This window comes from Lagopus muta, chromosome 5, assembly GCF_023343835.1.
Source record: "Lagopus muta isolate bLagMut1 chromosome 5, bLagMut1 primary, whole genome shotgun sequence".
Lineage (NCBI taxonomy): Eukaryota > Metazoa > Chordata > Aves > Galliformes > Phasianidae > Lagopus > Lagopus muta.
This window is the reverse complement of record NC_064437.1, coordinates 32,287,895-32,314,049: the sequence shown is the minus strand read 5'-3', so window position 1 is coordinate 32,314,049 and position 26,155 is coordinate 32,287,895. Positions and strand designations below refer to the sequence as shown.

The following is a 26,155-nucleotide window of genomic DNA, read 5'->3' as shown; positions in this document are numbered from 1 at the left end:
TTTTGAACTTCTTTTCACATAAATTTTAGATGTGTTTCTAAAATCGTGTTAACTATTAAACCGTATCGGTTTGGGACAGCTGGAGATGAATTTATAGAATCATGTATTATGGCAGCTGTAAAACTTCATTTTTATTCATGCATTTGCCCCAAAATATTATTCAAATCACTTATCTTTTCAAGCATTCGGTATTTGTGAGTTTAATTAACCTTATTAATTTATGTACTTGTGTAGACAATTAATTTCCTTTTTCATGTCATCACTGTAAAAACTGGCCTTGTTCCAAATGCTGTGATTAAATGCTTAGGAGCTTGTATTTTGCATAAAGCCTTTATTTGTCTTTTTGTGTCTGTTACTTTCCAAGTAAAGAATGTTGTTATAACACTTCTCTTAACTGTGTCACTTAGTTTGATGGTTACTTTTGCAAGGTTGATGAATGCATTCAGATGTGTACGTCAAAGTTTAAAGTAGTTTAAAGAGGGATTTAAGCTCTAAAGTGTAAGAGGGTGCAGCTCTGGTGTCTTGATTCTGTCTGACTGTTGAAAGTCAGTGTATTGATATGTCAGGAGATGATATGGATGAAATGTAAAGCGCACTACCAAAGTGCAGTCTTCGTAGCATGTCTTCTTCAGAATTTAAAAAGAAGATAGAGAAGGAGAGGTGTTCTTGAAAAACAACATGTGGATATTTATTCATTAAATTTTTGAGAGTAATTGGTCTATTTCATAATTTTTGACGTATTTCAACTATTTGTCTTATGCACAATGAATTCTGGCATGTTTCAGCATGCAAGGATGAATTAAGATTTGCTAGTTCAAGTTCAGCAGTGATAGTGGAATTGTTGACAGACTTTGTGATAGATCAAGTGAAATCAGCTTAGGTAAAGTTTAAGTACTTCTATTCATTGGAAATGTAGCTTTGGATCTCTATGCTCTGTGTGAAAGAAGTACTTGAGGAAAAAAGGAATTTAACATACTTTTCAACTGATCGATACTGCATACAATCCATGTGAGGTTAGAAATGGCTGTTCCTCCATTAAGTAACTCCATTCCCAACAGCAGTAATAGTTTGCATTCCTATTAAAAAAGGTAAAGCCCACTTTCATTAATACACCTAAGTCATTTATCTTTCAGCATATCCATTAATCTCTTTAGGTTTTATGGGCTTAGTTCTTGTTTTTTAGCAAGTTTTTGACTTCATGTACAATATTTCGTATTTTGCTGAGCCCATTTGAACAGAGAATCAGGATAATTCTACCAAGCAGCTAGATCCCCGAGTATTTCTGTGTTCTCCCTTTTGTGGTTAGTTCTATATGCAGATATTATTAACTTGACTATTAGAGCTTTGGGTTTAATTCTTCCTTTCCCTGCTTGCTTGTTGAGTTCTTGACTGTGATGGGCAAAAGTGGTTTGAAAGTTGTAGAAAGTGCTCCAAAAGGTTGTGCCCCACTGAAGGTGAGCATGATGCTGTATTATTAATAGATGGCAATATGTTCTAATATGGCAGAATCTTGAATCAATTTCTCTACCTGTCTGCACCGCTGTCAGCTTTGAGAGTATCACAGGGATGAGAAAAGAGTGTCTGACAGGAATTTAGCCTGCTGTGTTGGCTGCCCCAGGCTCAGGTGATGTCTGTTGATCCTATCGTTGGCTTCATGGTCATCACAAAGGCTTTGTGATCATGTGTTATCCTTAAATCCTTGCAATCCCCATTGAAGTCAGCCTGCTGGCATGACTGTTTCCATTGAGAAAACCAATGTGGGCAGGCCAACAGAGACCATTCAAGAATCTGGGCAGATTGGTTTGGTTTCTTTTCACTTTCTTTCTGTAGAAAATCATTTCTGAGGCTGAGATTTTTCACTGCTTTATACATCCCCAGGAGGGCTCTGCTACTATAGCTGCTGGTGCCTCTTGTTTTCCACACTGAAATTCCCAGCTGCATCTGGGAGCAGCGGGAGCCTGTTGAGCCGTCAGCTGCTGACATTTCAACTCCACTGCTGTTGGTACAGGCCAGATGGGTACATGAGCATCACTGGCATTGCCTGCTGTGGCTGATAGACCTATCAGCAAAGTGACACTTATTGGAAGAAGATAGTCACCTTAGAAAGCCTGTAAGGTGTGGCTTGAAGTTAATTTCAGCAGTTCAACCCTAAATTTAACTGAGAACTATGCAGCCTTTTGTTTTCTGAAGGTTGTAATTAAGTTGTAATTTTAAGTTGCAAAGTAAAGCTCAAGAGATAGGCATTGTAACCAGCTTGCTGTGTCATACGTTGAATAAGTTGTATTTGTTTAGCATGTACCTTAGCATGAGTAATGGAGGTGGAGAGATGAAAGAGCTAAGTTAAGAGCCTGGACAGCCAACTGGCATGACTAATGCGTGGATGTGTTCTTCTGAATATGTTATGGCAGAAATCTGATAAGAAACTTCAGATTGCTAGTTGCTCGTGTTATGCTGGGAAGAGGGAAGTTGGTACTTCAACAAGAAGCAAACAAATATGAATATTGAGATTTTTTTCCAGCCACATGTTTGTAGATGTTTAATTTTTCATGGCGTGCTACAAAAGAGGGCTAAAACTGTTGCATTTTCCATGGACAAAAGGTAAACTTCCTCATTTCACTGGTAACAAACTCATGTTCATCATTAAAATTTGTGTCTAAATCATTAGGCCTTAAAATTTTCACATATCGAGGATCATAATTACATAAGTCTGTCACAGAAATACTATGTATGAAAGGCTTAATTCCAGTAGAGAGATGCTGTAGAGGCAACAACATAGAAGTACGTAATAAAATAAATAATAATAAAATAAATTATAAACTTGGGTTTATAACTGGCCCCCCCATAAGCATAGCTCTTCAGATAGGTGGTGTCATGTAATGAAAGGAGCCTTGCATGTTGGTGAGGTGCATAGTTATGTCTGTTACATCTGTGTCCATATGGGAACAACTATCATGTCTCTTCCATTTGATTTCCTCTGTGGTGTGCGTATAGGAGTAAAATGAACACTGTACCCCAGTTCCATATGATGAGGACCTTTAGAGCAAGACCTGGATATCAGGCTTTGAACAGTGTAGAGTGGGATGGAAAATTTCTGTAATTGAAAATGACCCTCTTGTTAGATTTGCAACACAGGAAGGATCCCCCAACTTTTTTTTTTTTTTTCCAGGGTGCTACAAATTCCACTTAACAGAGAGTAAACTTGATCTCTATTAGTTTTCTTAAAGTTCCTTTCTTAAAATAATTTTCTTGCAATCCTAGGTAAGCAGTTTTTCTCTGTTCCATGATGTTCTTCCACTTATATTCTTCATTTAAATCCTTCTTGTACTATAGAAATTTTTCTCTCGTTTCTGCTTCCTTTATCCCTAATAAGTTACCTTATTATTAAAAAAAAACAACCAAACAACTATTAGAATACAACACTGAATCACGCATGCTGACATTCTGGTTTTGAATTGCAGCTCACTGCTGTAGATGCGGACGAGGGACCCAATGGACAGATAGTGTATGAAATTTTGGCTGGGGATCAGGGAGACTTCATCATCAATGACCGAACAGGCCTTATCGCCATTGCTCCAGGAGTTGTACTGTCAGTGGGGCGATCCTATGCTCTCACTGTCAAAGCATCTGATAGCGCTCCTCCTGCACAGAGAAGGTAATTCATCTTATCATGAAACTAATTTTTAATCAGTGCTTAGCGGTGCATAAGAAGTGTGGTGTGCCTGTACACCTATAATTCTGAATTGGAATAAGATTCATTGTGTTCTTTTTGGTGTATAAGGCTTCTTTTCTGGAGAAGTGTCGTGTTAGAAATCAGTTTAATGTGTTTACTTCTAGTTACTTGTATTTTACATGTAGTACATAGATTTCATTACTTCATTTCCTTGTAATGGTGCTTTTTTTTTTTTTGAAGTCTGCATTATGCTGAAGTTGTGCACACACATTTGTTAAGAGAAATTGAAATGAAGGGCTATAAGGAAGAAAAGTGAGAAAGGAGGTGCTTTGTGTTGTGATCAGCTTGCTGTGATGCAGAAAGGATCAGAAACAGTCTGGTTGCTGAGCTGGAGACATTCTTCCCACATAGAGGATGTGCTGCGGCATGCGTGACAAGTTGTGCCAATGATGAACAGTACCCCACCGAGGCCTTAGTTCATAGCACAGTTATTTTGGTTCTCCATCAGCTGATAGATAAAAGCAGTCTGCAGATTTACCGTGGGTAGAACAGGGCCCTCTCATGTTCAAAAAACAAAAGATGTTTAGTCTCACTGATGGGCTTCTTTTGATTTTGCATTCTGCATCTGTCAGCTGTGCACAAATGCTGTCATCTCATGAGGGAATTGCATAGAAGTGGCTCTCATATTCTTTGTCTAGTTTCATGTATTGATAATGCATCGACTTCGTTGTCCAAAGAGTGTGATAGAGAGCTGTAGTCTCCAGTGTTTGAATTTCCCACAGACTTTCCACTCTTATTCAGGGAGGTGGTAAGAAGGAAAGTAAATGTAAAAATTCTGTTTTGTGAGTTGTTTTTTTTTCTTTGGGACCTGCTGCTTCTTTTCTGTCTTCAAACAAACAGCTCATTCTCTTCTGCATAAATTTTGCAACAGCATTTCCAGCCACTGAAGTGTTCTGATTGTTGGGCTATTCATAGCACTAATATCTGATAGCACTGTTTTGTGATTGAATTTTTTCTTCCTTTCCCTCTGTTGCTTGCTTTCTTGATAAACCATCTCTTAGGGGAGCTGATAGTAGATTGTTAGCAGTGCTGAAGAGAAGATTGTGGACTTAGTGCTGTATTCTGCTAACACAGTATTTAAGCGGTGTACAAAAGTCAATAATGCAACTTCAGAAGAGCTTCAGAAGCCAGCAGCATGGCCAGCCAGCAGTGGTGGCTGCTGTGGTACAATGTTGATTGCTCTCAGGTTAATTTAGAGAAATCTTTCTGTCGTAAAATACATATTTCTGGTGATGTGTTGGGAGGAAGTGCTTCCTTCTCTGACAACATCTTCCTTGAAATAATCTTCGTAAGTGGAAAAGCTCTTATTTTATTATCACTTCTCCTTGTCTCTCTTTTTATGGAATTACAGCATACAGCTTTCTTCATAGCTTTCAATTTGTGTAACCACAAACCTCAGCATCTAGGCGGTGTTCCTGTAGTTGGGGCATGCAGCCTCAGGGCAGACCTGGCCTTGTTGAGCTGAGATGTATTCAGAGCCCAAGGCTGTTTATAGTGTGTCTGTGAAGGTTAAAAATTCACGGAGCTCTAGCGAGATACTGCAGAAGGAACTGTGTGGAGAATTCATCCTGTTTGGCATAGTAGATTTGGGCAAAAAGATATTGCTGCCTTCCTGCTCTTTTTTTCCTCTGAGATTGGAAAACCAGAATTGAGTTGACAGGGCTTTCAGCAGCCTCCTATGATTTTATGTAACGAGTCAGGATGAGCTTATATGAGCTGCAATTTGGAGCTCTTTAAAGCTGTCCTTTTCCATCACTTAAATATCAGTTCCTTCTTTTTTGCTGTGAAGTGCTTGGTGTCTTGTAGTAGGGGGTTGCAAGAAATTCTTGCAACTTCATCTACAAAACTGTCACGTTGTGTTAAGTGCCTTGCCATTGCCTTGGTAAGGCAGACCCAAAAGCTAAAGCTCCTTGGAATGGGCAGATGTTGTGTGTGTGCAGGTGGGAAGGCTTGTTCCCTGGGAAATAAATAAATATGCTGAGGACATTAATGTAACTTAAAATAATTGGGCATTTCTTCCCAGCTCTGCATTGTAATACAAAATGTTCCAGGTTGACTGCAGTCAGGTGTAAACTGACTTGAGTTGAAACTATCCCTTTGCTTCTGTACAAGGCAAGGGCCAGGTATGAAAGCTGGTTTAAGAGCAGCAGTTCTGTAGCCTCTCTGAGCACTAACATAAATCAGAATTATTTATGTCTAGCTCTTTCTCAGGGCACATTAAATTCTTGACATGCATCTGTGCATAAAACAAGGTTTTCTGTGAAGTTCTATTACAGTTTCTATCTATAGCAAGAAAAGAATACTTTCTGTTCGACTTGATTATGCAGAGATAGTGTGGCCAAAGAGAAATTGGCCCACGTATATATAAGTATATTCATTAGACATTGTATAATATAGTGGTATGTAGAAAGCATGCAGAGCTAAAGCAGAGTTGGTGATGCAGTCTCAGTGGTTTGTTGGCTGTGCTTTCTTTGCATTACCATTTAGCTGGGGCAGCATAAAACCTGTTTCCTTGCTTTTCTGTGACTTTGTCAACATCTTTCAATTCCTCTGCCCTGTTCTTTTTTCAGGGTGTTCACCTGTTCTTGCAGTGCTCAACTGCAGTTGTTAGTTGCCAGCTCTGCGCCTTTTCTTTTTCCATAACAGTGTAGATTCTTCCAACCACCTGAAATTGGAAAAAAAAAAAAAAAAAAAAAGTAGCTATTTAAACCTATGCTGCTTTTCGTTTGCAGCCTGCTAGTATTTTATTTCTGTCAGCTTGTCTTAAAGATTTGAAGAAAATTTGCTTACTACTGTAGTGAGCAGAAACCATTTTTTAAAGACCTTGATAGACAATGAATCAGCTTGGGCATTATTGAAATGTAGCAGAATTAGAAGTGATAAAGAACAGCCGTTTTTTATTAGATGTTCAGCAGTAGAAGAAAAATGCACACTAAAATTCAACTACTTGGTTGTGTGTATCAAAGTCATGAGCTATCTCAAGAAAACACGCAGTCTGAGTTCTCAGGTTTTGTCTGTTCATTCATTGTATCTGGTTTTCATCATTTGGTGATGATATTACTTTATTCCAAGAGTGTAAATGAGGAATGTTGATTCAGATTAATGGGATATGATGAAGTGTCACAGACAAGAAGGCAGGGAATTTCAGAAAGTGACTGTTATTTGTAACAAGGTAGTCTACACTGAGTAATCAACTGCAGTTGTTTGTGTCTGTCTTCCCCTGAATGTGCTGGATTTGTTTATATTCATTGAGCCACTAGTCTGCAAATTCAGCTTCTTAAATCTTTCCTAATAAGATGGATGGTGAGGCTTTGTCATTTGCTGATGCATTTCAGAGCAGGTTACATATTTGTTTTGAGTGTGATTACATCAAATAAGGAGCTGGCTGTTAGAATCAAAGCAGCAAGATTTCTCATCCCCTGTGTTAGTAGAAGCAGGCGAACCCAGCACATTCTCCAGAGACACTTGGATGTGATTAGGCACTGCTGCACCTCTGTGGATGAGAAGCTTGGGATTGCTCATGGCTAACAGGGCTGCTGGGCACTGATGGAAGTTTGGGAAGGCATCGTGGCATGGCACCGCTAAACCTTGAGGGCTCATTGCAGTGCAGTGTGTTGTTCACACAGAATCACAGAATCACAGAATCACAAGGTTGGAAACGACATGCAAGATCATCTAGTCCAACCACCCTCCCATTCCTATCAGTGCCACAAGCTACTAAACCATCTCTCGTAGCTCCTCATCCAGGCGCCTCTTGAACACTACCAGGGATGGCGACTCCACCACCTCCCTGGGCAGGCCATTCCAATGCCTGACCACCCTTTGAGAGAAAAAGTTTCTCCTAATATCCAACCTAAACCTCCTCTGGTATAACTTCTGGCCATTTCCTCGGGTCCTACTATTTGCCTGGGAGAAGAGGACAGACCCTTTTGCACCACAACCTCCCTTCAGGAAGTTGAAGAGTGCAATGAGGTCTCCCCTGAGCCTCCTCTTCTCCAGACTGAACAATCCCAGCTCCCTCAGCCGCTCCTCATAAGACTTGTGCTCCAGACCCCTCACCAGTTTTGTTGCCCTTCTCTGGACACGTTCCAGGGCCTCAATGTCTTTCTTATAGTGAGGGGCCCAAAACTGAACGCAGTACTCAAGGTGCAGCCTCACCAGTGCTGAGTAGAGGGGGATGATCACCTCCCTGCTCCTGCTGGCCACACCATTCCTAATGCAGGCCAGGATGCCGTTGGCCCTCTTGGCCACCTGGGCCAAGATGCAGGTTCCTGAAGGTTCTGATGTCCAGCTGCTGGATGGCCACTTCTGGAGCTTTCTTGAACCTCTCGGGGCCTCCTGGAGGCAGCAGGAGCAGCCCCATGATCTCCTTAGAGCACCTCAGCTGCTGCTACCAGGTGAACACCCTACCCATCAGCCTGTCATCCTGCTGCTGGAAGACGGGGAGTAAGAAAGGTCCCTTTGAGCCAAATCTTCCTTTCAGTTTTCATCTCTAACTTTGGAGTAGTTGAATACCAAGAGTATCTACAGCACAATTGTGTAAGGTCTGTAGCGAGTCTCAAGGTTCCCAGGAGAGCTTTGAGCTTGCAAACTGGGATGTGTTTTGCGTTACATTGGTGTTAGTGGCTCAGTGCAGTCTGGGTTTGCCATGTCTCCTCAGTGGCATTGAAGCCTCCTGTATTGCCTTGGCTAACTCACCTGATTTATCCCCACAAACCACTGCACTGATGCAGCCTGCTTGTGTGCATCATCTTCCTCCCAGCATTACCTCTCCAACAGTGCTTTCAGTTCCCTCTCTTACAAAGGAAGGAAGCAAGCAGTACCATGACAGGGATGCTACAGGAAGATGCTGTGCTTAGCAGCAGGAGTTATCATCACAGGATTTGTCATCCTCTTCTAGAGGACCAAGGGATTACAATGATGAATGCAGCAACATGTTATTGTTTTGTTTTCAAGAGACGTTATTTAGCTTTTCCTCTATTAATGTTGCAGCCATGTTTCCTATTGATGGGGAATGAAAAATATGTCCTGAAGCTTTTAAAGGAGCAAGGGGAGATTGTTAGACTTGCAGAGAACACAAAGAGCAAGACAGACGATGGTTGCCTTATGTTTGCTGATGTATTGACTTTGACTTGTATTTTTTTTTGTCTCATTGCAGGAGCTCTATTACTACTGTTTATATTGAGGTCCTTCCACCCAACAACCAGAGCCCTCCCCGCTTTCCGCAGCTGATGTACAGCCTGGAAGTCAGTGAGGCCATGAGGACTGGGGCCATTTTGTTAAACCTGCAGGTACAGAAGCTTTTCTGTAAGCCTTCACCATGTTCCTTCTGTTTGTGTCCATGCCATGAGGAGTTCAGTCCTTGGATGTAGTGGAGAAGGACGGTTTCTAGGGAGAATGTCTATTTGTAATAAATAGCCCCTTTACACATACTGTATAGGAAATGGATTTGGATGTTTCTGGAAGATCTTTTTTTTCTGGCACTGGGTGTGCTAAAAGACACCATAGGCTGCACATTGGATGAAATTTATGATAAAGAATGTCATGAAAGGCTTAAAACTTGAAAAAAAACTGAGTTTCTCGTGTGTTTTTGTGCCATCAAATCAGAATAACTTGGGGACTTCTGCACCTCATTCCCATTGAATTTCAGGAAGATTTTTGGCGCTCAGCCCTTCTTTAGCCTGACATACTTTGAAAAGCATCCAAAGGTGCTTACTCCCTTCAGTGCGTGTAACAACTGCTACTACAGGCTGACAAAAAGCAGGTTTCACTGCCTCATTCTGCAAACATCTCTATTCCGAGCAACTATCCCGCCCAAAATAGCTCTGCAGGTGGAAGCAGTGAAAACACATTAATCCAGTACTGTTTATAAATAATGCTGCATTAACCTGTTTTGCAGACCCGTGTTGTTTCTCTGTGTGGTGCTACACAGTTTATGTATCAGTTTTCTGCTGGCTTATTTTCTGTTCCCCGAGCTTTTGTGCTTTGTGCTGCTGTGTCTTGAAAGCCAGCTGTGCAAAGTAGACAGATAAATTACCATTCTTTCAGTGTGTTTTTTGGGGATCAGGACGTTAATATTTTTATGAAATAATTATGGTCTTAAGTCTAAAGCGATAAACTCAGTGCAGCATGCTCTCCTGAGGTTGGCTTTCTCTCTCCCTCTCTCCATATTCAGACTTTATATAAAGCCAGTCAGAGGAAGATGACTGGAGATACCTGAGCTAAACAGAACCATATGGAGCAGTAGCCTGTATCTGCTTTAAGTCAGTGTAGCTCTACTGAAATCTGCTGAACTTGGTGGCATTAGCATCAGTCTTTATCAGCTGAGGGGTTTGGCCCTGTATACTGCACACATTCAGTAAATACACAGAAAATAAATGATCTGACCCAAAGGGTGTGAAATAAAGGAACATTGAGTCATTGGTGAGGGTGACTGAGTAAGTTTCACTAGCCTGCTGAAAACTGATGGAAGGTGACTACGGATGGCTAAGCTGATATCACCTGTGCTGAGGGACGATGACTCATTTAGCTCAATACTGAAAATTAGCTGCTGGTGCAACTTTAATGTGAGTTCAGAATCAGAGATCCATGCTGCTCAGGAGCCTTCTCCACACTGGTGTGGAGCTGCTCTCCTTTGGAAACACCATAGAAAAGAATAGAATCAGGAGCACACCAGTAAGCAGAAACACTTGCGTTTACTTGGCAGGTGTTAGAATGTGTGGCCAAAGATGTGAGTAGTCTTCAGAGGCAGAAAAGCCTCTGCAGTTTCTAGTGTTTCAGGATTTTGTGTGATTCAGATGTGGTTAGAAAGTGAAGTGTGTTGTTGGAATAATCCGTCTTTATTAATGTTTAACTTTCCACCAAATGTTCTGCCTAGGTACTCTTTCCAAATGTATCTTGGTGTATGGTATGCTGAGTAAGCCTGGGAGATGGCCAGGGCCCAGCTGGGATGCTGGTGATAGAGCAGTGACTGTTCTCTTGCTACTTGGCCAGGATGCCAGAAGGGACCAATTACCCTTTTGGGAAAGAGTGAAATACATCAGTTTTAAGAGCTTTGAAATTACACAGAAAATGCTGTCTTTTGGTTATTGTTACTGCAGTGTAGATTTATTTTATTACCAGTGCAGTATGCCTGAATTGAGTTCAGTTGTATGCTTTTTGTTTATGAAAAATACTTAATTTTTAAATGACAACTATGTGTAGCTTTATCTCTTCAGGATTTGTAAAAGACAGTTTCTCTTGCAGGACTGATGGTCCTGAACATGGAAAGCAGTTGCTTTGTCTTCATAGAGCTAACTCAGCTTCCTCATTCTGCATTAATATGCTCATCTGTATTAAAGGACTTTTATTGTGTGGAGTATATTTCTGTCTTTCTCCTTTTTTATTTCCTGCATAAAATCGGCCAGGACATTTTAAACATTCATAAACTTCATATTTAAGCTATTGAAATCTTTTCCAGGTGAGGCTATCTGCTAGTCATCCTTTATTTTTTGTGGAATTTTAACAGTAGCTTGGGATATTGCCTCTAAATGGGTAATACTACCAGCTCCCAAACATTTTATAGGTGTCACGTGTTAATTTTCATGACGACTTTTAATTTCACGAGTGGTCTTACTGATACAGGAATGTTGATTAGGGAAGGTTAACGTTATTTCTGATATATCTGTTATTTATTTTATAATATAACCCGTTGATTCTGACTGGTGTTTTAATTAACAGCAGTTGAGATTAAGTAATGTGGTATTAAATGATCTTCTCTGTATTAATTTGTAAATAAACCAGAGTTTATTGCATGCCTGGGAGGCTTTATTGCTTTGCGTTTTACCAGACGTTAATTAAAATATGCAAATCTCATCTTTCTGGGAGTCTGCAGTACAGAAATAGGACTTATTGTGGTCCAGGTGTGGTGCCAAACAAAGAGGTGACATGTACTATGTATAAAGTCCCTGTATACAATTAACCTAGAAACAGTGGATGTAGGATGTTGTTTTCTTTTGAACTGAAGATTTTAAATCTTTTTCTTACAAACATAATAACTTGCTATTATTTGCAGTTTTTTATTTCTGATTGTCTTTCTGAGTGACTCCTGTCTTGTTACAAATGAGTGTAGACCACAAATGAACCTCTGAGAGATTCTTACATGTGAGTTGAGGGCAGATCCTCTGGAGGTAAGGTTAAGAGAATACCCTAATGGGAAAGTATGGAAAGGTCCACTAAAGGCAGAAGCAGTGATGTGGTTTCAATGATTCAGAATCTACTGTTGTCCTCATAGGTGCTCTCTGATCACATTTTCTACATCTAATCTTTGCAAGCTTTCATAGTCTTGTCTAACAGCTTTTTTCCTTGTTTTTACCAAGCAGAATCCTGTCCCTTCCTGTCTTCATTGTAAGGTGATCAGAATTCTGCTGACTCTATCTAATGCACTAGTACCTCCTGTCTCCTGGTGCTGTCTATGGATTTCATAAACCAATTCCCTGTACTGCCACTGATGGCTTTCATGAAAACATGGATCAGCATTGGAAGAAGTATGCACACCTTTGCAATACTAAATGCTATCCGATGCTGTCTGAACCTTAATTTATAATCAGTTTAATTGCAGCTGAATCCCACCTTCCATGTGGTCATAATGTTTTCGTCACTTGTTTGTGATGTCACATAAGGCAGTGTGAAAAGCCCTGCTCTGGCGAGGATGCATTTTTACATCCCTAGTTTTCCTCCTACTTACACGACTTCTTGTCCCGTTATAAAAGAAAATTAGATTGCTTTGACATCTTTTGTTCTTGAGAAATTTAGCCTTGCTATTATCCATCTCCATATTGTCATCTTGGGTACTTACAGATAATTTGATTATTTGTTGTTTTCTGGGAATTGAGCTCTACCTGTCTGCTGTGTGATTTCCTGCCTCTTTCCTTTGTGAAAGATGTAGCTCGTGTTTGCCCTTCAGCACGTATGTCCTCTGTGAGTTTTCAAAGAAAACTACTAATGGCTTTGAGATTGCTTCAGCCCATATTTTTATACACTAGGATGAATTTCATCAGGCTGTAATTTCAGCAGGTGATTTGAAGAAGCTCTGTTTATGTACATATGCGCTGTGTTGTTCTTCCCCTATTCTAATTTGAAATTTTACCCCTTTGCTGCCACAGTTAATTTTGTTACCTGTGTGATAGCAGCTGGGATGCAAAGTGGTAGCCCTTGGACCTGCTCAGCATCCTTCCTGCTTTTACTTTGTGACATAGTTCCACACTTCTCAGATTTACTCTAACTTGAACATCGCCTATTATTCTGTGTGGATGGGGAGTTAGGTTAGAAGGTTTTGTTGATTCTGTTTGGTTTGTTTGTTTATTTTCACGGTATTTTTTTTAACCTTAAGAACTGTTTTTTGGTGGTTAGCCCAAAGGTACACAATCCTTGACTGTGGTCTACAGCAAATGCCTAAAGAAAACTAGATAAGAAAATGACTACTGAAAAACGAGAAACACCAAAATACTTTCTCTCCTTATCTTTTTTATTTTTGACATGTCTCCTATAAATCCCATATGCCCTTTTTTGGACCTGTTGGTCAACTGTCATGCAGTACGCATAGCAATATTTTTATTGTTTTACCTGTCACTTTGTATTTTGAATGCTGGATGTTGGTAACTGTGATGCCATTCAGTAAATGGTATTTTCTCTGGAAAAGCACCTAATAGTCTTTTTGGGAAAAAGGTATGTGTAAACCGGACAAAAAAAACCCCAAACCAATTATGTGGAATATTCGTGATGATTTTTGGAAACAAAATAGCCAAAGCTTATCTTCACAAGTAGTTTACTCAACTTTGGAAAAATTCTTTTGCCATCTAATAAATGGAGCAGACTTGTTTTGATGCTGTTAATAGCTCTCTTCTAAGTCCTTATCCTGATTTTCATCTCCCAAGAAAGAAATCAAGGTTTAGGGTGAATACTGATACACCCACACTTCTCAGTGGAACAGAAGCAAAAGGACTGGGATTCTGGTAAATTTAATCTGGATAAGAAATGGGAACAAAAAGTTGGAATGAAGAAAACAAAAAGAGCCATTTCATTGGTCTATACTTGCACAAAAGTAACTGAATAAAGCTTGAGATTCATATTGCACTGCTGTGTGCTCACATGTAGTAATGATGAGGAAGTTTGTATTTAGGATGCTGTTGTTCCTCTGTAGGATAAGAATTATGATGCACTACAGCTTGATCGTAAGTGGCCCACCTGTAATTATCAGCACTGTCTTAGAAATGGATCAGCAGCATTCCTGTAGAGGACTTCAGTGGAACTTCGGGGGTTAATTCTCCAGTTAATAAATTGAAGGGAAGAATGAAAAGCTTTGTAACTTACTCCATTTTATCTTCTTTTCTCCTAAAGGCTTTTGATAGAGAGGGTGACCCTATAAGATACCTCATTGAGAATGGAGATCCGCAACAAGTTTTTAATCTCTCTCAAAGGTAAGTGGAAAAGCCTTAGAATATAGACCTGTAACTTTCCAGTCAAATGAGTATGTGGGCTGAGAGCAAAACAGATGACTTGTAATCAGACGTATTCATCTTTTCTCTAGTGTCCTTGGACACTAATGAGAGCTCTGTGGATGCTACTGTACTCAGGAATTTTTTACAGGGGACTATTTATTTATTTTAAACACTTTAGTAGGTAAAGCCTATTGAGGTGGAAATTTTCTATTTAAAAGAGTGACCAGGGATTAATTAAAAACCTTTACACTTGTCAGCTCTTGACTAATGACAGGTATGTTTTTTTGCTCTAGATTCCCACCTTCAAGAATTTTGGTCTGTGGTGGAAAATCTTTTGAACATTGTTTTATAACCTTTTTTTTTCCCCCTTAAATTGAACACCAATTTAGTGCGGGGAAGAAAGAGTATTTCAGGGCATAACAAAGCACCGTGTAAGTCTGTGTCTGTGTCTGCCTTATCTCCTTGATTTTACGCAATCAACTATTATTTATATTCAAGGGTATCTGTCTTATTTGCAGGAAGAATGGAGGATGGTGAGCTGACATCCTGTGGTAGGTGGTGGGACAGGTGTAAACTGAGGCTTATTTCCTTGCAGTGTGGGTATAATAGAAAAATCTCTCCTAGTTTGGTGTAAGGGAGACATTGTATGGGTCCTTATATTCCGAGCAAGTTGGAGACCTCATTGCAGCCTTCCAGTATTTAAAAGGTAATTATAAAAAGGAAAGGAATCAACTTTTTACAAGGGTAGACAGTGATAGGACAAAGGGGGAATGGTTTTAAGCACAAGGAGGGAAGATTTAGGATGGATGTCAGGGGGAAGTTCTTTACAGAGAGAGTGGTGAGGTGCTGGAACAGCTGCCCAGAGAGGCTGTGGATGCTTTGTCCCTGGAAGTGTTAAAGACCAGGTTGGATGGGACCCTGGACAGCCTGGTCTAGTACCAGATCTGGAGGATGGAGGCCCTGCCTGAGGCAGGGGGGTCGGAACTTGATGATTCTTGGGGTTCTTTCCAACACAAGCCATTCTATGATTCTATATACATTAGACAAATTGGTTGGAATTTGGTGATCCTTGAGGTTCTTTCCAGCCCAAGACATTCTGTGATTTTGTGAGCAAGCAATGAAATTACTGACTACTGCATCTCCTGTGTGTGGAGAATCAAACAACTTGTGAAACAGTGTGGAAAAAATCCTTGAAGATACCAAGAGATGCTAATGCCACTAATATTAACCATTGGTATCAATGGAATCTCTAACAACAAATATACATTAGACAAGGAAATTGACAGATTAGAGAATAGACTTTCACTGAAATGATCAGAGGAGGAAGCAGTGTTGGGCTGCTGGCTTCACTCACTGAGTAAGGCTGGAGTTTTCAGTGCAAACTGGAAAGAGAGTGTGCCTTGTTCATCAGCTCAGCACAACAAAGTCTGTAAGCTTTTCTGTGCTAGCAATACTAGTAATCATTCTGTGAATGGAGAAACCTGATTAGTCGTACTCTGGCACCTTTGGAACTCGAGTATTGGAGAGTGCACCTGCTTTCAGTGGAGGTGCACCAAGGGCTGGTTACTCAGCAGGTAGCTGTTCCATATCATTTGTGTTCAGCACAGCACTTTCTGCTTTGCATCATCAAAATCCCCACAGTTCTCCATACCGAAGAGATTTTTTTTTTTTTTTTAATGAAATGCACAAGTTCTGGGCATCTTTGGGTGGCCTGCCAAACCCACTGTGCTGAGAGCAGATTGAGTCCTGGATAGCTCCTGTATTATCCAGGTTTGGATGTAAACACTGTGGAGATAGGCAGAAGTCAAGCTGTTAAAGATGGTATGTGAATTTGCACCTATGAATTGAGTCTGAAAACAGGTAAGAAAACACTGGTGTGCTCTCTGAAGATTATGGACACAGCACACATCTGTAGTCAGTGTTGCAGTGCCAGGCCCTGAGGGCACTCTCCACCTCGACCCATGTCACCTGTCCTTACAGGGCAGTAAGGGAGGGACAGTGGCACTCCTGCTCAATGCCACACAGCCCCAGAGCCTCTCATGAGCAACCGGACCCACAGAGCCCCCAGCCTCACGTCCCTCTATGTGCATGTCTGAAGATCACGGTGCTTTGAGGGTTTCAGCACAAACTCAGCAGTTTCCTCATCTTTTGATCTCTTGTTACCTTTTGGCAAAAAGCAGAGCCCTTCAAAGTGTTTTCTCCTTTCTGTTATCCTTACATGTCTTGTCCTGCAAAATATTTGTACAAAGTTTTCTTCAGCCGTTCATGCATTTTTCTTCTAAGTGCTGAAATGCCTAGAGGGAAGCTTAAAGTAGGATTAATATTAAAGCTTGCAGTTTGTGATTGGCTTATGAAGGCTACATGAGATGTTTTTACATAAAATTGACGCATTTTTCTGTACATCAAGGCCAAAGCAGTGATCATGAACGTGACTCTATCTCCTCTCCTTTCTTCTCATCTGGATTATTTTCTTGCATCGTGGGACATTTCAGTTATTTGCTGTGTAGTTGCCCACCTAGCAGCATGGATAGTGAATGTTGTCAGTGGTACATCTATCTACTATATCTCCTTTATCTAGAAATCAGTCACAGAAGAACATGTGATGGTTTAGTTTTTTTACTTTGGTAAAACAGCTTTATCACAACCTGTACTGATTCAGCGCCCTGTATTGTTCCATAACAGAGAAAGTGGTGTTTGAAAGCTGGGATGTTTGCAAGTATATCTGAATCCACGATTTAAACTCAGGAGTCTGTATAAATCAACTGCTGCTCAAGTGGTAGAGAGGAGAAGGCTGTTAAAGTAGTATAGGATGGTGCAAAAATATTGCAAAAACTGACACAGATGCATGCAGCTATAGGTCAGTGTTAGTAAAGAATTATTTGTCATCCATATTTTACTCCCAGTTCACCTTTGGTTCATTTGTGAATTAATACTTTACATCTAAGTGTGTCATGGTGTTTTTTTTCTTTCGCTGTTATCTTCCTATGAAAAAATATTCTGTTCATGTTTGATTGTGGTGTTACTCAACAAAATACTGAAATATGGTGGGTTTATTATTATGGCTAATAGATTTGCAAAAACGCCTGAAAATAAGAGAATTGCTAGAGATGGGTTTAGTTTCACACAAAATAATATTCGCATAATATTTTATATATATACAAATAAACATATGTAATTATACAACTTATAATTATACAACTCAAACTTTCAGTATCTGTCCATTTCTCTGGAAAAATGCTAACTCTTCTGGAACAAGGTTATTTGTTGAGTCTTCAGCATCTCAAGTCCTGCCCTGGGAGGAGGAGAAGGAGGTTCATGGTTTCTTCCTGCTCACTATAGGATAATTTTTTTTTTGTTTGAGAACATGCTCTGTATCACATATCTTCTTCCCCTTCTCTGTGTAAACCTGGCTAAATACCTGAATTTAATATGTATGGTGTGTTTTATATATTTGGATGCCTGCTTGTTCTCTTTGTGACTCCAGACTGGTTTGGGGCAGCCCCTGGGTCTGTGTATCAGTAGCTGACCACTGGTGAATTGCTTGTAACCCAGGGCATCTTGTGTCATTCTGTACCTCAACTCCTGCCCTAGAGGCCACATTTGTGCTGCCCCATACCTCTCTGAATCCCCACAGAGGAGCACCATTAGAGGTATCTTATAGTTTCAAAATGCATATTAAGAAAGAAAGAAATGCACAGCTCTAGAAAATGAAGAAAAGATAGGGACATTTAAGAAAGCAGTTGTTATTAGGTTATGAATGTAGATCACATTCAACCAGTTAAATTTACGCTTATGCCCAGCAAGGACTTGTGTCTCTGACGTACCCGTAAAGTTAAATGGAATAATGTGGAAAGTCACTGCATACCGAGGCAGAAAAATCATATGTTATGATTTTCTTAAAATGTTTCAAACTGCACATGGCATGTCTGCTGGAGTTTCATAGGAGAAGCTACTCACCCATGCAAGAAGAGGACAAATGCCAATGTCTACCCATGTTTGTCATTGTGTATTTGGAAAATACAGTGTGGATTGAGTGGGGTTCGTGAGAGGCATCCATTTGTTGCTTCACTGACAGCGTTCCAGTAGACACCAAAAACCAGTAAACAGAAGGCCTGGCTTTAGCACTGGTGATGGGAGGATCCCCTATATTCAGCACTCGTGAGGCCGCACCTCGAGTACTGTGTCCAGTTTTGGGCCCCTCACTGCAAGAAAGATATTGAGGCCCTGGAACGTGTTCAAAGAAGGGCAAGAAAGCTGGTGAGGGGTCTGGAACACAGGCCATATGAGGAGAGGCTGAAGGAGCTGGGAATGTTCAGCCTGGAGAAGAGGAGGCTCAGGGGAGACCTCATTGCTCTCTATAACTTCCTGAAGGGAGGTTGTAGTGAGTTGGGGGTCGGCCTCTTCTCTCGTGTCATTAGGGATAGGACCAGGGGGAATGGTTTCAAGCTACGGCAGGGGAGATTCAGGCTGGACATGAGGAAGTATTACTTTTCAGAAAGGGTGGTCAGGCACTGGAATGGACTGCCCAGGGAGGTGGTGGAATCACCGACCCTGGGGGTGTTCAAGGAAAGACTGGATGTTGTGTTGAAGGACATGGTTTAGTGGGAGCTATTGGGAATAGGTGAACGGTTGGACTGGGTGATCTTTTAGGTCTTTTCCAACCTTAGTGATTCTATGATTCTATGATTCTATGATTCTATGATCAGTTGTGCCAGGAAGGCTGAGCTGAGGTTAGCTTGCTTGGAGAGGACTGCCGACTCAGAAAAGCATTTCTGATCTTTACTAATTCAGAACACGTGAGTCCACAATAGGTCCCTGTCTTGCTTTAGAGAACCTCAATGATAGCTTTCAGAATTCTGCAGGAGGAAATCAGTACATCCTAGAGATGAAGTCCATGTTGCTTAATGCAAACTTACAGGAATTTGCCCCACTTTTGAAGCAGCACTTTAATTCATTGCTAATTTTATCCCTTGTGTTCATGGCCTCCAAATAGCCTTTCATCATTTTCTCTTCATAAATGAGCATCAATAGTAACAATATCATGATTTATTTTCCACAACATCCATACGTGTGTTAATACTTTATTATTAGGGAATATAGTAAATCTTGTACTTGCACTGAATGAGCAGTAGCTTGTAGCAGCACTTTATTGCAGTTATGCAACATGCAAGTAAGTAGCCTTTTCCTATAAAACTCTAAGGAGATTCATATTTATAACCACCATGTCGTATTCCCAAAGTTTAGTGCTGTAATCCTGTCATTGTGCTATTGGGACTCCTCTGTGATTGATAGACTGCTTGTGGTTTTCTCTCATTTATTATAGCACTGTGGCCTCCTAACAAATTTGAGCCTTTTGTAGGACTCTCTGTAATCCTGTATATGACTGTTGCTATTTTAGTCATGAATTACACATGTATTGGAGGAGAAAGCAAAGAAATTTGCTCATCATTTTTATTAGCTTTTACCTATACAGAGCATGCTTTCGGTTGTAATGAAGCCTTTAGAGCTTATTAACTTGCTCAAGGAGAAAAAGTCATGTATTGCAAAGTAGTGAAACAAAAGTGCTCATAGAAATTTAAAAATTGTCGTTTTGATAATGTTTCATGTTTCTGTTTTGTTACTAGTTCTGGACTGCTAGCCTTAGGAAAGCCCTTGGACAGAGAAAGCACTGATCGCTATATTCTGATCGTTACAGCCTCGGATGGCAGACCAGATGGGGTGAGTTTCCTCTGAAAGATTAAGAATTGGGCTGTTACAGTGTGTAGCCAGATACTTCAAATAGTCTCCTTGTAGTATCTAGAAGTCTGCAGCAGTGTCAGTGTGGGGAATGTACTGTAGCGAGGTCACTCAAGATAAATGCAGTGCAGCCATTCTGCTGTGGACTCATGCCATGGAATAGTAGCATAGGTGGAGAAGTCTCTATGTGACCTTAAAATTGCTCTTTATAGGAAAGATGTAAAATAATACATCTGCGTTACCTGGGCTATTCTAGAAGCCTGTGTTCAGCTTTAACATTGAAACAGAAAAATCTTTGCCAGTTTGTTCAGAAGCCATCAAGAAATCCCCTGTGTTTGAACCCGTGTTCACCCTGTCTTGACTGTTGCAGAAGGCAAATCTTGTGTGTTATTTCTTTGGCATGCTGCTTCTCCCTACTTCAGCTGCTTCCATTTACAAAGATTTGCCTTCATGCTCAGTAGTTGCTTAGATTCTTTTTCCTCAAGTATTTATAAAGTTTTTAGAGCCATTATATTTTTCCATGGTGATATGGAGTAACTGTAACAGAGCCTGCTCTTTTTCCATTAAAAAGCTGGTTACAGCTCTCCTCAGTATTTCATCTTAACATTTTTGGTTTTGCTACTTGTGAACTATTATCAAGAATGGTCTTGATAGCTATGAGTTCATTTGCTTTCATCTTAAACTTCCAGCTGTGAAATGTGATGATGTAAATAAAGAAATTGCTTTTGGTTTTGGACTATGTTATGCTGCTGAAATACCATTCCATCCATGGAAAGGCTATTGAAGGCCAGAGAAGGCAGTGTTTAGGGTTCCCTAATAATTACCACCCAAAGAAGTGTGATGACATCAGTGGAAGATATTAGTGATTATTCAGTGCTAGCATAAGGCTCACCATTTCTCAAAAAGCATAAATTCTTAACTAGTATAGCAGCTATCTGACAAGCAGGAGGCTGAGCAAAGCAGCAGTTGGTCACTGAACTCTTGGGTACTGTGTGTTCTTGACACAGAGCTATGTTGTGTTCACCTCCCTGCCATCTCCTTATCTGCTTTCCTCCCTCAATACCATGTGTTTTTTTTTTTGTTTGTTTTGTTTTGTTTAGTTTTTATTAATGTTGTGTTAATTGCTCTTACAGTGTAATGTGGTTGCACTCTTCTGCTGCTTGGTTTGGGGGCTCTTACCTGAGCTGTAGCTGTTTCTGTTTTTGAAGATACATTCTGTTGGTGGCAGGGACAGTTATATTCATAAAATTGTCCTGCAATATGGCTTACTTTACAAGCTGGCTTAATTTCTCTTGCATACTGCGATTCTGCTGACACTACACAAAAGGATGAATAGTTAGCTGGATTTGCCACCCACCAGGCCAGTACCAAACACGAAGCTGTAAAAGTCCCTCTGTTCTTGATTAATAAACAGTTGAAATAGGGCAGCTCAGCCAATTAAATCTGTGCTTTTTTCCATTCCATGCAGCAGCATGTTTGACTAATTTGCAAGGTTTCCCTCTGTCTCTGCACAAGTGTTTGGTCTCCAGCAACTAGTCCAAGCCCCTGCTATAGCAGGTTCCCTACAGTAGGTTACTTAGGAAATTGTCCAGGTGGGTTTTGAATATCTCCAGAGAAGGAGACTCCACAACCTCTCTGGGCAGCCTGTTCCAGGGCTCTGTCACCCTCACAGTAGATTTTCCTCATGTTCAGATGGAGCTTCCTGCGTTCAGTTTGTGTCCTTTGCTTCTAATCCTGTTTCTGGACACCACTGAAGAGTATGTCCCCATTCACTTGACTCCCACCCATTAAATATTGATAAGCATTGATAAGATCTCCTCTCAGTCTTCTCCTCTTCAGGCTGAACATCACCAGGGCTCTCAGCCTTCCTTCACAAGGGAGATGCTCCAATCCCGCATCATATTTACAGCTCTCTGCTGGATTCTCTCCAGCTATGAGCTTTGCCAGTCAGCCTGTTTTCTATCCACCTATTAGACAGATCACCTCGGGTCAGGGCATTCATGTAAATTAGCAAATTGATAATATGGCAGACCATTCTCATTAACAATGTTGATGCCTGTTTACATGTCAGTGTAATTTCATGGAGGACCTTTTCTTCTTAATTAGGTTAAAGCATAAAAACCGTGGTGTCTCCTTAGGAGAAAGGTAGCTATAACTACAGAACTCATGCTCTCCAGACTAATTCACCAGCTTGTCATCAAAATCCTCTGTATTGAAAATTTCAATTAATGCCTACAAGAAAATGATCATTGATTGAAGAACTGGTTTCTGTTTCCTGTTTGACCCCCGCATTCTCTAACTATATCTTCCTATTGCCATCTGTGTAGTCTGTCTGAATGCAGTTTTGTGTTGGAAAAGCCTCTGCTTTGCACACCTTACAGTTTTGTTTTTTGTTGTTGTTTTTTTTTTTTTTAATGATTCTTTTTCTATATCATTAATAAAGGTTCTAAGAGACTTTTAACTATGTTGTTACACCACTAAGTAGTGAGGTTTCTGTATTCTAAGCCCCAACATTTATTTAGCTGTTCAGTGCTGTTTGGTGACACTCCTGTCCTCACACATCACCTTTTGACTTTTTGTAACTGCTTGTTCCATCAGAATTGCTTATGCCTCCACCAAGCGAGATGACTTTCCATTTAGCCATGTGGCCTGGCTGACACCATTTCATCATTTTACATACCTTGCAACTCTCTGGATTGCTTAGAATGCTGGACTGTGCTTCCTAAGTTATTGTTTCTCTGATTGATAACCTAGAGCATTAACAGGCTGGTTTTTCTCTGACCTTGAAATACACAGCCTGTCACCTCTCACCGTTAACACTACAGTCCGATGAACAATTAAGGATGCATTAGCTGAGTAGTGAGGAAAAAATATTTTTTTTTTCCTTAGCAACAGGGCAAAGCTGTAGATGGGCAGGAGAATGTCAGGTGAATGAAAAGAATGTTAAGCTCAAACAATTTTATCAACCTGTGGTGTGTTTGGATGGGAAATCAAGGCAAGAATTTGTGTCTTCACATTTCATGGAGTAGCTGGAAATAGGACAGGACTTTTGGCTGAAGAAAGGAAAAGTTTTCCATGCTCTTTATATTTGGCTCGGAAGAGCGTGTGTGTTGACTCATATATATATATAATAGCTCCACTCTTGTTTTACTGCGTACTGTATGATTTGCGTGGATTTTAAATCTCCAAATACAAGTGGACAGTCATGGAAATACTCAGCCCTATACCCTCCCTGCTTGATTTTGACTACTCAAGTCCTGGCAAAACAGAGCAGCTGGGTGCCTTGTTCTCAAAGGCAGTCAGGAGCTGGCAATATGGTGTGGTTACATAACATCCCATTCATTCATTGGTCAGATTCTCCTGTATGTCACTGAAGACTCAGCTTTACTTGTCCTGTTTTCCCACAGTGTATCTTAGTCACCGGATCACTAGTCTATTTCACTAATCACTAATCTAAGTCCAGAAAAACCCGTTGTCCATCTTTTATTTCCAAGTTGTTGAATAGGCATTTTGGAAGACGTTTTAAGTCTTCTTTGTGTTTTGTTTATGTGGTTCTGAGTATCCAGTGCTGACTAATAAGACTGAAGTACCACAATATTGAACTTTCAGGTGTGGCTAAAACATCCATAGATTTGCACTGTAGTCCGTACAGGAGCTTGAATCAGATTGGTGAGGCTTAGGACTGAGAAGCTTAAAGAACATGCTGCTGGATACAGCATGCAGAAGTGTGGTGCTCCTGGGCAGTCAAGGTAGTCTCTTTGTCACAGCAGTGTCATCTGAAAGACCAACCATTAAAAAATGTTTGCACATCTAGTGGTGTAGTTCAATCATTGCCACAGGCTGTTGTTAATGAAAATGGAATAAAAGTTGTTGTCCTATATGCTAGGCAAAGATGTGGTAGAGCAGCTTATCCTAAAAGTGTGCTGCCAGGGCCTTGGAGCACTCCGGTGTTGGCACAGACACCATACACTATTCTACCTTTCTGCTTCTTTTCCTTGGCCAGTGCAGTGCAACATTTCAGGTGGGCATTCAGTCACTGAGGGAAACATAAATAGTCTTATTTCAGTGCAGTGTGTGTTTGATGAAAGCTGCACTTCGAGATTTCAGTCATCGAAGAGGATCGCTAATTATTTAAAGCATCCATCTCCCTTGACATTTGGATTAATTACATTGCCTGGAACCAACAGGTAGCATTAGATCAAGGTAATTTAGGCAAGGATTTACCACTTGAATAGCATGCAGGGAGTTAATTAATTACAGTAAATTTTCTGTTAGTGCTGTAAATATTATCTGTATCTGCTTTATACCAGTTCCCTTGTCCATTAAGAGTAAAGGATGCACAGGTCTTACAGTAAATACTCACTGAACAGATTTTATATATGCAAAGGTTTGTATTTTAGAAGGTTTCTGCTTAGCTCACCTTTCTGTAATCAATAAAGTGGGACTGGAAAAACAAAAAGGGCTCTGTACTGTACAACTTTAGAATTACCTTGATGTGGCACATTTAGTGAGATTTTCCGGTGCAGTGGAAATTAATATTTCTTAAATTCATGAAAGGGGACAATATTGTGCTTCCTTGCCTAAAGAAACTCCCCTTGAAATGATGTTAATGTTAACTATATAAATGGTAGATAAAAAAAAATCACTGTTCTCCTGGAAAGTTATGTGCTTCATATCAGAAAGCCTTAACTTGCTTTTTATCTGTTGTGAATTTTCCGTTTAGAAGTGATAAAGCTGCCTAGCAAGACTTCCTCTTTAGGAGAGAAGGGTTTTCTCTGACCGTGAGCTTGCTTTTTTCACACCATCTGTCATATATTAAAGTGAGATTTGGAAGGCTCCCGAACATCCAGTGTTTGTACCACTTGTGTGCTTCCCTTACACAGGTGGTACTCCCCATAATGGCTTTCATTTCAAATGCAGGGAAGAGGTGATTTAAATAATCATCATGAAGAAGTAAAGTACTCGTGCTGCTCTGCAAATAGATACAGAGAGTTGGAGTTCTGACTCCACTGTCAGTGGCTGGAGACTGTCCCACCAGTGCCATCCATTTGTCAGGGTTCTTCTTGAGTGCATGTGGGTTTCTCTTCCTTGCCTATGGAAGTTCTTGTGGTTTCTCTTTGGCTGTGTGAGTTCTTAGTTCAGAGGGGTTTGCTTTAGGGATTTTTTTCTTTTCTGTTTCTCTCTGTCTTCTTCCCAGACTTTTTCTGATCTTTTTTCATCATCAAGCTCTAGCCTTGTTTGCAGCCTCAGTTCTCCTAAATTTCTTCTAGTGCAGCTAGGCATTTCTTCTGTATAACTTGGAGAGGCATGTAGAGAGTCAGTAGATGTTGCTTGTAAAGTTCTCATACCGTGCACTGGAAGGAAACAAGGTCTGAAAATAACTGGGGCTCGCAGCTTGCTGATAGGAGCAGACTGCAAGGAGCAGCATGGTCCCCCTTCCTCGTGGCCTGGTGGATGTTGTTTGTTTATACAACTTCCATGCACACAAACAGGTCAGCAAACAAGGCCATAACCACTTCTGCATATTTACCCATCCATTTTTCTAGCTTTCCATCCTCCTTTACCAATAATTTTTGGACTCCTGATAGCAGTGTCATTCTTCAGGCTGCCACTCTTGGAGCACTGCACAAGGACACCACAGCAGTTTTCGTGGTATACCATTCATGTGTGTTTAATGCTGGTCCTTTTTGCTTCCAGTAACTTCAGATCTGAGCAGCCATTTCTCCTGCTTTGTAAAGAGTAGGTTTTATTTCAGGCATCCTAAGTGGTGTTCTCCTGAAAAACAGATAAATCCTGTTATGTAGATCAGAAGCATTATTTACAGCTTCTTTTTAATCAGATAAAGCCCTGGGCTTTAACTCAGATCTTATTATTTGCAAACTAGTTAAATCTAGAGATGGTAACGTTTGCCTTAGAGTTTGTCTACGTTAATAAACTTGCTTGACATCAGAGCTGAGAGTACTTCCTCTCCAAGGCAAAGAATGTTCTCTGCAATTCCCAATCTTGATTTAAATGGCAGCATACAAATAAGTCACAAGTGAAATCTTCAAATTTATCATCTGTAACATTTCTCAGGGTTTGGTGTACTTAGGATGAGAGATATTTGTGCAGGCTATGTAAAATGATGCATTTATTGCTTAGGGAAGAATGATATGTGTAGGGACTACTTTCTTGGCCCTAAGAAAGCTATAAATTGCAGCCACTGGTCTCT

General features: G+C 40.4%; 1 protein-coding gene across 9 annotated transcripts in view; it reads left to right on the top strand.

Moving 5' to 3' along the window:
* The window catches only part of PCDH15 (protocadherin related 15), a 678,253-nt gene that overhangs the window by 523,825 nt on the left and 128,273 nt on the right, over positions 1-26,155 (top strand). For all 9 annotated transcript variants that reach the window (XR_007376985.1, XM_048944599.1, XM_048944600.1 and 6 more), the window contains 4 exons: positions 3,459-3,652; positions 8,889-9,021; positions 14,108-14,187; positions 19,833-19,926. Coding sequence is in view for 8 of the 9 variants with exons in the window: in XM_048944599.1 (XP_048800556.1) it covers positions 3,459-3,652; positions 8,889-9,021; positions 14,108-14,187; positions 19,833-19,926 (501 nt within the window). In the remaining variant the exon portion in view is untranslated. The remainder of the gene's footprint in view (positions 1-3,458; positions 3,653-8,888; positions 9,022-14,107; positions 14,188-19,832; positions 19,927-26,155) is intronic.